The sequence below is a fragment of the Microtus ochrogaster genome, chromosome 2 (genome assembly GCF_000317375.1).
Source record: "Microtus ochrogaster isolate Prairie Vole_2 chromosome 2, MicOch1.0, whole genome shotgun sequence".
NCBI lineage: Eukaryota > Metazoa > Chordata > Mammalia > Rodentia > Cricetidae > Microtus > Microtus ochrogaster.
The window spans coordinates 77,078,859-77,092,705 of NC_022010.1; the positions used below are offsets into that span (position 1 = coordinate 77,078,859).

The 13,847-nt window shown below is 35.1% G+C and overlaps 1 protein-coding gene across 12 annotated transcripts in view; it reads left to right on the forward strand.

The window, feature by feature from the left end:
• Robo2 (roundabout guidance receptor 2) overlaps positions 1 to 13,847 on the forward strand; it is a 1,182,575-nt gene that overhangs the window by 1,118,344 nt on the left and 50,384 nt on the right. For all 12 annotated transcript variants that reach the window (XM_026786840.1, XM_026786841.1, XM_026786863.1 and 9 more), the window contains one exon: positions 6,972 to 7,154. In XM_026786840.1, coding sequence (XP_026642641.1) covers positions 6,972 to 7,154 — 183 coding nt within the window. The remainder of the gene's footprint in view (positions 1 to 6,971; positions 7,155 to 13,847) is intronic.

The window sequence follows — 13,847 nt, forward strand, 5'->3', positions numbered from 1 at the left end:
GCCCTCTCTCCAGCCCTCAGTCTGTTAAGGAGCACTCTCCCCAGCCATTAGTCTGTAAGGAGCACTCTCCCAAGCTCTTAGTGTGTAAGGAGCACTCTCCCAAACCCTCTGTCTGTAAGGAGCACTCTCCCCTGCCCTCAGTCTGCATCTTTTTTTTTTTTTAACTAGTTGCTACTGGGTGATTAAGACTTACACCCTGTTGGTATGCTTATTTCACAACCATCATCAGATATTGCTTTTAATTCACTGTGAGATTTCTTGCTCTGAAATGTACTTTGTTTTTAAATACTAGTGTCAGGTCATCTTTTTAAGTGTTTGCATTATTTTTAATCCTTTATGTTAAGTTCCATCAGTCTGTATGGGTTGTATATTATTTTTATTGAAGTTTCTTCTTTCAAATCTATTTCTCAGGATGGTAGAATGGCTCAGCATATAAAAGTGCTTGCTGCTAAACATGATAACCTGCATTTTTTTCCCTGGGATTCATATAATAGAACCAACGACCACAAGCTATTCTTTAATTTTCACACACGTGTATGGCAGGAGTGTGCTCCACCCAAACAGTCAGAACAATATGCAAACCCCTAAACAAAACAAAATTATTTTGAATACAACATGTAAAATATCTTCTTCCTGATTCTAAAACCTTTATGTTGAATAGTCTACTTTCACTAAATGTTTTTCCTTTCTTGCTCTTAGCTCATATTGCATTGACTGTTTTTTGTTTGTTTGTTTTTCTCTGTCTGTCTATTTTTATATGGCTGGCTCTACTTTCCTGGATACTGGTCTTTGTTATGATATATTTTGAACCTTTGTGATCAGTGAGAGTACGTTTATGTTTGTCCCACAAACTAGCCTTATTTGACTTTTATTTTGAATTTGAGATGGTCTTTGTATGAGAGTTTTTTAGGTCTTGTCCTTTTTCTTGGATTACAACATCAGTTTGATGTTCAATCTAAAGTAAGCGCTTTGGGAATTTCAATAAAAGTATTTAGTAAGTCCTTCCGGTGCCCCTAACGGAATGGATCTCAAATATCAGGAATTGACTTCTCTGTACTGGATATTAGCTGGCCATCCTCTCGTGTCTTCATCCTCTGCCTTGTACCGGGTCTTTTCAGTATTTCTCAATGCAAAGTTAAGTGTTCACTTCAGGATTTCAGGGATGATTGTTTGCTTCTTAGTGATCAGTACCCTCAAATGATTCTGTGTAGTGTGGATTTCCCTTAAATTCTCTATTGTTCAAGCATCCTAAGCTGTGTATTCTGACATACCATATAAATGTCACTGAGGTTTATCAGTGTGGTCACAGGCTTGCTTACACTGCAACAGACTCCCACTAAAGGAAGCAGAAGCTCATCAATGAAGACTTCTCTACCACAGCTTGTCATTAAGCCCTTTCAATTCTCTTCAGTCTTATTGACATCATAGTGACAATATTTTGTAAAAAAAAAAGTATACATATATCAAAAATGTTCCTCAAAAGTTCATAAAGCATTCATTTTGTCTCCTTATTTTCTAACATGATAAAATGATATGCAGACAAGATAGTACCAATTTCTGGGTGATGATTTCTTCTTCTGCACAGAAACAGACTTTCTGTTTAGTCACAATGTTAAATGTTTTAGACTTCCCATCTTTTCTTTGTTTGCTAAATGAATAGCATTGAAGAAAAAAGTTAAAGTATTACCTTTTCTCTAAATTGCCTTTCCCTTCTTAATTAGTTGTTCAGACTGAATTAATTCCTTAACCTGAGGGAAACCTACAAACTTACCCTTCTGAGATTTTTCTGAAATAAATTAGAATAAGGAAGAAATATAGGTGTGCTCAAAACGTTTTAAATATATAAATATGTGTATGCATAAATACATATTTTATTTAAAGTGTTTAGAAATAAGTCTTTTTACTTCATTTTTCCTTTATTTTAAGACTATGAGTGCCCAGGTGTAGTGCCAGCTACCTCTAGTCTAGAATCTCAGTATCAGAGAGGCTGAAGAAAGTAACGAAGAGTTTCTGACTAGCACATTGAGCTCAAGTCCAGCTGGAGCTGCATATGGAGACTCTGTCTCAAAACAGACAAAACAGTGTGGAAAAAGACAAAAGTACATCTCTCTTCACTGTGTCTTTTAATTCTAGACGCATCATTGTGGATCAATGCGAATTCTTTTCTTTAAATGAAATTCAAAGGATATTTCTTCCTGAAAACTCCTAAAAAGAAAATGAATATAAATTGGATTTACTGAATATAGTTTTTCTTACTGAAGATAAGTAAGATTGCCAAGTAGTTGTATTTCCCTCCTGTGTCTTGTTTTTCTGCTCTGTTTAGTAATATATGTATATATATTACTAAAATGTTATATACTTAAATATTAATATATATATTGTTTAAAGCAATGGAGATTTTTTTCTTTCCTAGTGGTTGTCTATCTCACAGTATTTTGAATACCTGATTCTATTGGAACCAAGAAAACATTACACAAATCGATGCTGTGTTGTGATGAGCACAGATCTTCTCAGAGCAATTATATTATAGCAAAATAGTGGATTTCACTTAGATGATTTTAAATACATTGCAAACTTTTACCAAAGTGTATTACATCCAAAAGACTGAGTCTCCTAACTGAATTTTGATCACAGCTATTAATCTATCTCAGTATATCAAAGAAGCATTTAAATTTTTTTTTTAGAAACAATGAAATCTATCAATGCCTTTCCTGCATCGTATTCAGGTAATTTGAATATGCTATGCTTATGAGGTAATCATGAACACAGCAGTGTAGTAACCGAAATGAGGACATGCACATGTGTAAGTCCAGTTCGACCCAGAAAGGATGTGTCCTCCAGAGATCCATCTCTTTTTAATATCTACTGCTGTCCTGAGACACTTCCTAATTGTTTCTTTAATTATCCCTCCATATCAAGGTTCACATCTTGTCTGATAAGCCTTTGTACACAACTGCTCGTTCTCAGTTGAATAGTGGCTTAATGATGTCTAATCTCCTTTTCTGTTTCAATTTATGCTTCCCCTATTGTATATTCCATACTGGAAACAGCATGAAAAGCGACTCAAGCTTACCTGCTTTTCCCTTTGCTAATTAAGCCGTGCATTGGCATTTGATGCAGTTTATGGTTCATAATTTTAGACTGCTGTTATGCCAGGCTGTGTAAAGTTTCAATTATCTCATCTCAGTGTTGTGAAAAAAATACAGTACCTTAAATACTGTGAAATAGCATTGAAATTTGTGTTATTTTATTTTTTTTTAGCAATTTTCAATGTGAAAGTGGGCTTCAAGTGAAATTTAGAATAAAACGACAGATAAAAAACAAACAAAAATTATCCACAACAAATAGTACCTTAAATAACAATAATCATCTTAATAATAAAACTATTTTTTGTCTTTAATTTACTTTAATAATATAAACCTCATGTAGGTCGTATTAAGCCACAACAACAAAGCCACATTGAACAGACAGGAGTTAAAAATGAAGAAAGAGAAATCAATAAAACTATTTTTTAAAGTATTCATCTTTCATACTCTTCCTGGGGAGTTGGTGATCATCCATACAATTACATACTTTCACCGAAATAGGTACAATTGATTCTGATGTGTCTAATTAAGTCTTTTTCTAACAAATTACTTTTGTTCTTCATTACTCTCCAATGGGAGAAAGGTATTACGTTTCATTACATTTTTTTTTTCTGCAAGAACAATAGGACATAGTGGTCACACCACCTTGCCTGTGTTCCTTTCAGGACAATTGACAACATTGTTTCAAAAATTATCAGCATAAGAAGAAATAATATACTAGGGCTCAGAAAAATGCTGTGTAATATTAAATAAAACATTTTAAGGACTCCCCTTTAAAAAGTGCAAATCTACTCATACTCTTTGTTCTATACTCTATCAGGCTGTGGGGAGTTCTTGCTTTGTTTATTTTATGTTTGGGGACCTTTTAGTAAGTCTACGGTGAAAAGCGTCACCAGATAACATACTGAAAATATGTTATTAAAATACAGCTTTTTACTTTTGTACATATACAATCTAAAGGTACATATATTTCAGACAGAAAAGATTTACTGTGTAATTTAATTTATTTTAAACTTGAAAAAGCATCAGTAATGAAACACACACACATCTCTGAGTGTATGTATATAAACACACACACACACAAATATATATGTATATATATACATATATATTTGTATACTTACGTGTGTGTGTGTAAGAAAATTCTAGCCATTATAATAAAGAAGCCTGCAGTTTGATTTACTAAATTAAAATATTTTGTTGATTCCCCATAGCCCAGTGTTACAAGGGTTAGAAGAATGCTGTCTGGCTCTTTCTATTCCATAGTCATTCAGCATTTTATACTCTTTATACTCTCAAAGACACGATGACCTACAGCACACACTGGTTTTTGATACACAAGGAATGAGGAAGAAGCTAGAGCCCTGCCAAACACTGCTATGGGGTGCAGCTGAAGGCATGTGAGTCATCCCCAGGCTACCGACCATTGGATGGCAGGGAGAACGCAGGAATGTTTAATTTTCTGTCCCAGAAGCAAAGACTAAAAGGATTTTCAGGAGCCTGAATCTTAAGCAGTTCACCTGACAGGTCTAAAAAAACCCAGTGAAAGACCTAATGTAACTCTCTACATCACATGGGACAAGGTTGTACTCCTGTTAGCTTCCATAGAAGCTTCACATCCGATTGTATTCTCATTCTATGTCTCAAATTCTGCAGTTATGTGGTTTTGATCATACTTTGATTTGTAATGGTTTTATGTATGAGGTGTTGTACAGCAAGTGGTTTCCAGATACCAGCAACATTCCTAGTTTCTTTTCTCTTTATAAATTTTACTGATTTATTTTACATACCGGCCATAGTTTCCCCTCCCTCCTCCCCTCCTGTCCCCCACTGCCTCCCATCTTCCCCACCCCATTCAGTACTCAATCTCCACTAATAAAAGGGATAGACCTCCCATAGATATTAATGAACTGGGGGGGGGGGAGCAGTCAAAGTCATGACAGGGAACCCACAGAGACAGTTGACCTAAGCTAGCAGGAGCTCATGAACTCTAGCCTGACAGCTATAGAGCATGCATGACACCAACCTAGGCCACCTGTATGTGTGTGACAGTTTCTGTAGCTTGGTCTGTTTGTCTCCTTCCAGGCAGTGGGATCAGGACTTGTCCCTAGTCCTTGATCTGGCTTTTGGGAGCACTCTAATTTTCTAACTCATGTCAGTTAAGACAACCCCAGATATTCTGAGATTTGGCATGTATCTCAAGATTTGACACATGTCTTTAAGAGAAGAAAGACTCCTTTAAAAACTACTGGCCTAAGAGTCTATTGTACAACTGCATTTTAGAGTATGAAAAGGAAAGTTCTCACAAAAAGAAGAAAGGAAGGGAGGAAGAAAGGAAGAAGGAAAGATGAAAGATCACCACAATGAATCCAAAATATATGAAAAGCAATAGCAACATTGCCAATGATCTGAATCAGTGACATACTGATTAAGGTCTTGACACAAGCCTAGAATTTATGCTCTATTAGTAAGTAGCAGGAAGAGTGTATCTGTTCAAGAGGTCAAAGACATATAAAATATAACATATGTTATATAACATATAACATATCTCTAACATATAACAGTGCTGCATTTGCCAAAACAATTGAAAAGGTTCCTATGATGTGATCTGCTGGGCTGCCCCTTTTATATTTTGCGTGCAATTTACCTTTCATTTGTTCTTGATTTATATTAACTAAAAATGATATTGACATTAGATTCATTTGATTCTCATTTTCCAAGTTTTTAAAAATCTTTTAAATACATCTAAATCCTTGTGGTCCAGTGTCATTATGATTCTCCAAGTCCACAACCTAGTAAGTATGGATTGGGATTTGCTCAATTGATTTTCAGAGGTCTAAATTTTCTCAACATGAAAGATCTTGACTCAATGCCCAATTGTCAAGTAACTCTTAACTGCTCTTAGGGAGTGGATAAGATTTGGAATCTCTTAATGTTTTAATTATACATGCTGAACTCCATAAATTAATGTTTTCATATTTGCCATTGTTCTATACAGAGAATTTCATGCCTCATCAAAAATCAAAGTTTATATCTTTGGTTTCATTGACAGTTTTATGAAATTATACAATCTTGTGAATTATGTCCTCCTCAAAATAGGCAAAACAGTAGCAGAAAAGCAATGTACAATGCTGGCTTGTTTGTTGTTTGTGTTTTCTATCCTCCCACCAGGTCCCCCACAACTGTTTAGCCCCAAAGAAAATCACACATAGGTCTCTTTAAATTATAAGCTGATTGGCCCATTAGCTCTAGCCTCTCATTGGCTAACTCTCACATCTTGATTAACCCATTTTTTGGATCTATGTTAGCCATGTGGCTCAGTACCTTTTTTCAGTGAGGTGGATCACATCCTGCTGCTTCCTTCGTCTGGGCAAGAGTGGGAGGAATCAACTTCCTCCTTCCCAGAATTCTCCTGTTCTCATTACATCATTTCTACTTCCTGTCTGGTTTTCCCGTCTATACTTCCTGCCTGGCCAATCAGCATTTATTTATAACATGATTGACAGAATACAGACAATTCTACCACACCAGTACAAGTACTTGTATTATGGGAAATTTGATAAAAAAATTGCTTTACCTTGTTTAAGAAAAATATCTATTATTTCAGCTGCTAGTAGTTGTTCCAATTAATGTTTATATGATAAATCTGAAGGTCTTTTAGAACCTGTCCTTGAAAAATTAAAAGTAAGTAACATTCTTAACAATACTAATAAACACTGATTCCATACTTCTTTTTAAACTTAAAATGTTCTTATCAGTAATCTTGACAGCCTCAGAACAAAACTATTATCAACTAAGCTTTAAAAGGACATGCCTATGGTATGGTGTTTGTATTTCTGCAATCATTTCTCTTAATGTTTATTGACATCATTTTTTCCTCCATAGGGGGACGCAACGAAGTTGTTATTACTGAAAACAATAACAGCATAACTGAGCAAATAACTGATGTTGTGAAGCAACCGGCATTTATAGCTGGCATTGGTGGTGCCTGCTGGGTAATTTTGATGGGTTTTAGCATCTGGTTGTATTGGAGAAGAAAGAAGAGAAAGGGGCTCAGCAATTATGCTGGTAAGAGACTATTTTCAGCTATAAAAACCTCTTATCTTCTGGAATGTAATGTGATGAGAGGAAGAAATGGAATGGAATAACAAATGGATGATTTGGGCTTGTTATAAAAACCCGCTCTGTAAAATGCAATTATAAGCAACATGCTTCAGTGCATTGCTCTTGACCATATCGGTTTATGACCACAGGCAAGCTTTCTGCTTGTATCTCCAGCGAAGCATAGCGAGAGGAGACACTGATAAAATGCTCAACTATTTTTTTTTCTCAACTAGTTCTTCAAAATCCACACACACACGCAAAACTTGGAATTTATAAAGACATCTTTTGAGAAGTGTATTTAGACAAGAAAGTTATTAAAATGCTCAGAAAAGAAGATTTGAAAATCAGCTTCCAGTATGTCACAATGCAGATTACACTGGGAAATAGCCCAGATGGGGAAAAAAAAGATAAACAAGCAAAAATGGGTGCTTATTTCAGTGTGAACAAACAACATTTTCAAAAGGAGGAACAGAAGGAAGCAAAAGGAAGAGCAAAGATACCGAAATAGCTAAAAAAAAAAAAAAAATGAAAGGAAAGAGACCCGAGATGCTCTATAACATTTCCAAAATTAGTGTTCTTGTTGCCAAATGCAAGAGAGCTTCTCAAGGATGTTGGATGTGGTACACTTAAACATCTGCAAATGTGAAAGAGACATAGATGAGTTAGGGATGGATGTAAAAATGGAAAGAGAGATAGATGAGTTAGGGACTGATGCAGAAAGAGAAAGAGAGATAGAGTCTAGAAGTGGGGGATAGAGAGACACTAACGTCATAGCCAGAGATTGAAAGAATGAATTCAGTGCTGAAGCTCTATTCTGTTATAATTTGTATTGTGGTTACTTTGAATCATTTTCTCTAACAGCAGTGAAAGGCTAACTCCAAAAGCACACACTCAGTAGAATTTCAAAGAAGCAATTTTGTTTTATCCTTTGAACACTTGAAATATTTTGAGATACTGTATTTAATCTTCTAATAACTGATAAATTCCCTGACAAACTCAGTAATTAAAGTATGTATGCTTGAAATGGAAATTTAATAGAATATCTTTACAGTAGAACAATGCAAAGAATGCGTTTTGTTGCAAAGAATGCGTTTTGTTGTCTTTCTTGCTGTGTTACAACATTAAACATGGCAACTTGACTATAGCATTATTCTTATGTCTATAACACATAAAATGTATAGTATATCCATTGACAAGAAGTTTCCCAGTATCACTTTACAGTAGTCAAAGCTGCTTGCTTCCTTACTCTTTGTCATTTAAGTGTTACACTTCACCGATTAGAGATCCTTCCCAGAAAGCAGTGGTTAGTAACAATTGATGGGTGGCAAAGTCTTGAATTTCAACAGTATTTCAATGCCAGTTTTGCAATCCAGCCCTCTACTTTCAGCACTGTAGATACTGTCAATCAACCAATTGGCTTCATCTGTCATTAAGCTATATGTCTTCCTGTGACATGCTCATACTAATCATATGAAACATAAGGTAGGCCCAATATAACTCAAGGACAATTTTAGTCTTATTACTTCAATTGACTTAGTGATAATAATAGAAGATAAAGCTTAGAAGTCACTTTAATGAGAAGTCCGGATGTACTCACTTGTGAAATGGTACCTTTGTAACCTGCATCCTTCTTTAGTTGCTCACACCGGAGCAGTACAATAAATACCTCTTGCAGTCTGGAGTTTGTACTTTCAGTACAATTACATGAGGCAGACATCTCTTCCTGTCTCTCACAGCAATTCTTTGCAAAAACTTATACACTTAATTTGAAAATATCTGTTGGTCTTGAGCTTGACAAGGATTGTCCATTTGGTACTCTCATGACTCATGATTGATGTCCATGAGCTTGGAAGAGAACTGCTAACTCAGACTGCACTTGCCCTTCAGGTATTTGGAAGAAGGCCAAGCCAGAGAGAAGCCTTTCAAAGCTTTAATACTTAATTGATGGATGGCTGAGGACAGATGTCCTTTATCCTTGTCAAATGCCTTCTAGAAATTGCTGTTCTCTCCCAGGTGGGAAGCAAATGAAGATTTGCCAATCCTAGGGAAGGAGCATTTCCTATCTGAGTTGTAATATCTTCTCTATATTTTTCTTCTTACTCACCTACCCTCTATTTTGTTCAATTTTTCCATTCTTGTCTTTACAGAATCTGGGGATATGCGATTTTAATAAGGAATTGATAATGATGTGCATGTTCACACACATTTGTAATTATGGTTTCTATGAATGGGCTGATGTCCCATTTTAAAAGCACAGAGTTACTACTGATGGATCATTTTTCTTGAAAGGGTTTTGTATTAATTATAAATAGGATGTGTTAGTCTTTTTTATATTTTTTCATCAAAAATTCTCTTAGAAATTTCTTACTTTGAAATTACAAATGCAAGACCAGATAAAATTAAAGCAATGTGATTACACAAACAAGATGGTATTTCTGAAGTTTCTGTTGATTCACCACTACATGACTTTATGCTGATGCCGGTGCTGTGACCGCCCAGGCTTATGTCTTTGTGCTCTCTAATAATTAGAGACTCAACACTTCTTAGAGTATTATATAACTTTCTTTTTCAAATTTCAATGAAAATACAGTAAAACGTTTGATGTATTTCCTCTATTAGGGATTCTAGACTTTAAATAAAACTAAATCGGTAAAAATTTGATCTAGAGCAGGTCAGGTTTGACTGAAGCACGTGCCCTACACCTTTGTCCCAAGTCTGTTCTTAGTCTCTGGAAGTAAGAAATAGGAAGACACTAATTAGTGGAGAACAGAAATAGCTTGCAGGGTGAGACACCAAGTCTGGCAGAATACCTTCATTCACACTATACAGGAAAAGCACCTACAGTCTCTCATTATATGTACTCTGGATCTTGTTTTCATTACAGAATCGTTCTTGTAAAATTTGAGCAGAGAAAAGACCAACCAACCAAACAAACAAACACTCTGTTACCTGGTGTTTATAATTTTCTTTGAGGACCAGCAAGTTTAACACATTTGCTACAATAAACTAAAGGACAAAAATCTCCATTATATAATCAAATATCCAGAAACAAATACAAAGTAAAACATTCAAGTCATCCTGCAGAAAAAGCTAGTCTAAACATGTTTTGCTTCTCTGCACAGACAAAAGCAGGGGGCTTATAGTGCAGAATTGATCCTCATTTTGCCATGTTTCTTTCTGTATTTTTCTCATACTTAAATTCTCAGACACAAATGCACAGCATAGTTTTGCCCATGCTTCTATGTGTAAAATAAACCCACAAGTGACAATTGTAGTTCATTAGGTCCTTCTGTTCCGCATTATAAATGGAGTGAGTTTTCACATTTTTAAAACAAGTAGCTGTATTTACCTTCATTTTGACCAAGGAGGACAATTTCCTTGTCTCTGCATGAAGGGACTCTGATTACAAGAAAACATTCACAACTTCAGATGCTACAAAGTGAGAGAAATTTGAAAAGAGATTTATAAAGAAAGTATTGGATATTTTTAAATATAAAGTGAACATATGGTCACAATTACATTTTTTTCATAGCTAAAAAAGCAAACAATTAAATTTTGAAGCAAATCTATGTAGTACCAATGAATTTAGATTTAAATATATCAAGCTGGGCAGATGGCTCAGAGGTTAAGAGCACTGACTGTTCTTCTGTAGGTCCTGAGTTCAATTCTCAGCAACTACATGGTGGCTCACAACTCTCTATAATGAGATCTGGTGTGTAGGTAGAACACTGTATGCATAGTAAATAAATAAATCATTAAAATGTGTCCCATAGATTTAAATATATCATATATGTACATGTATAACCGGATAATGTTTATCAATATCATATAATTTAATGTTATATTTTTTCAATTTGTTTCTTTGTAAAATTTTTATTAATTTATTTTTATTATGTGTATGGGTATTTTGCCTGCTTGTTAATCTGTGCTTCATCTGCATCCTGAACTCCTGTGGAAACTGAAGAGGGCATGAGATCCCTATTCCCTATGACTGGAGTTACACACAGTTGTGAGATGCCTTGTGGGTACTAGGAATTGAGCTGGAAATCTCTGAAAGAATAGCCAGTGCTCTTAACCACCAAGCCATCTCTCTAGCCCCTATTTTTCTTAACTTGTAATTGTTGGAGTAATTAAATTTTGATAAAAGTAAGCTTTGGTTTACTTTTAAAGAGGAGGTTATATTGCATGACTATTATCTATAAGGACAATATTTTAGAAAGCTTGGTAGATATCAACAATTTAACATGATTGAGAACATTATAGCACAGTAAATACTCTATGCATGGATTTTTAAAACACGGTTAAATCAAAATATTTGGCAGACTTTGCAAGGGCAGTTCAGTGATGTGATGGAATTTTTATAGTCTGATTATGTAGGCTTTGTTAATGCTTGTTAAAAGGAAACTAATGCATTCATATTTGAACAAGAGATTATCAGGAAGAGGAGGAAGGCTTGACTGAAACATAAAGTTTCCATTTGGAGTAGGCAAAAGTGACCTACTAGAGATAGGTGCTCTGGAAGCTTCTTTACTTCAAAATGTCAATATATTTCATAGTTCCATTTCTTCCCTTTGCCCCCCCCCCAGTTCTAGCAGACATGCCAAAGGATTAATTCCGACAGGTGATATTAGAAGCACAGAATTATTCTGTATTTGACAGAAACTTGGAAAATCTCTTTCCCTCCTGACTTTGATGAAAAGCAAAATAAGTTCAAATACTTAATGCAATTCTGAAACGTTTTAGATGTTCATGTCTGAAGCTTCTATAGGTTGCTCCCCAGAAGTTCTTATATTCAGATGCTAGAAGAAATTCCTCATTCACAGTCAAGGTCTCTTCAATTTTATCTCGGATGAACACAAAGTGACTGGCCCGGGCTTAGAAAAACAGTGACATGGGGATGGTCATGAATTCTCTTTCCTGATCCCAGGTTCTTTCCACATCAAGGCGAATATTTCTTTGAAATTAGAGTTTCCTCAAAGCAACTCTTGATTGGAAATGACATTATTTTTTCTGTGATTCCCTCTGCATGACTCCTAAAATTGCTTTGAAAAGATCATGCACAGTTTCCTTTGTATTAATTCCAATTGTTTATAAGTTGTCATTTGCTTTTATTTTGTTTATCTATTAAAGCTGTTACTTTTGTTCTGTTTTCGAATCAGGTCACAGGCTATAAAGGAAATTTATTATCCTCTTTCCACCCTCCTTTAAAAAGAACAACTAGGGGCAGGATTTAATTGTAAACACCCAATGTCTGCACAACGGAAGAAGAGCCAGGCTGATGTCTGAGCAGAGGCCAGCCTGGTCTACACAATGAGGCAGGCTTCCCCCTCAAAAAGACAAGTAGTCAATACTATTATGATAAGACATATGGGCACATGTGTCACCATTCCCTCTTCCTTTCTTCATCATTCTCTTGAGAGAAGTATTAAAATTGGAAGAATTTCACATCCACCAAATTATGTGTGTGGAGGATATTATAAGTTACACAAGTAATTACATAATGTTCTATGAATTTTTCTGTTTTGTAATTGTTTTATAAAGATAGGGATATATGTCTTGATGGGATCTTTGACACCCAATGCTAATCTAGACCAATTTAAGAAAGATTTAAATGATGATTGACATACAAAAAGAAAAAAAAATCTCCTGAATGCACAATATTAATCACTTTGAATGTCATACTTAAAATTTAGTTCCTCTTAGTAAATATAGTTTACCATAGCATCCAAACACTGAAAATTAGCTTTAATTAATGGTATCATTATGTTTAGGTTCTAAGTATTATATCAAAAACTTTGTTTTGCTATTGGATGATTTTCGTGTCTCTGATTACACTGTCTCTTTTTCTCTTATATTTATAATCTGGTAATAACAAAAAGAGGAAAAGGAGCATCATCTTAAGCAGGACTATTTAGCTTCTTGTGCCTTCCTTGAGCATCACTTTTGAAGTGTAGTCCATCAAACATTGCCTATTTGCACACCTGCAATGTTACAGCATTGTCTTAAATTTATTTTAGCAATTAATATTCTATTATAAACCTCACAGCTAATAAAAATTCATGAGATAAGTGGTTGGTAATCATTTTTACTGTTTCCATTTTTTTTGTCAGTGTATGCATGCCTATGCTCACATATGTTTGTGTATGTTAGGCTTTTATCTAATACCTTCCACTAATCATGGCTCATTTGTTTACATTGATTGTTTAGTTTATTTCATTTATGTTAAAAATCAATTAACAATTGGGCACAATATGGTAGAGTTGCACACCTGAGACTGAATTTTAAGCCCTTAAGTGGAACAGTGATTGGTATCATCTTCTTTGAGTAGCTAGTTATGGGCAGATGTTAAGGTTGTGTCAGGATGGTTTCATAGCACATTTGCGAGGTTAAAGTGGAGAGGGCAGTATATGTGTGGTCCATACAGGACATTTCTGAGAGCCACACATCAGGCTTTATGTATTGTAGACCTTTGGAGTTAAATTTTCTTTCCTAATGATGATAATTTTACCAAATAGAGAACTGTCAAGGAGAGACTTCTGCACCTTACTAGGAAAATGCAAAATTTCCAGAGTGGTTAGTCTTGCTGTGAACCTCAAGCAAATGACAAGTCATGGAAAACTTTCAAAATGTGAAAGTAGGCTGGGCGGTGGTGGCGCA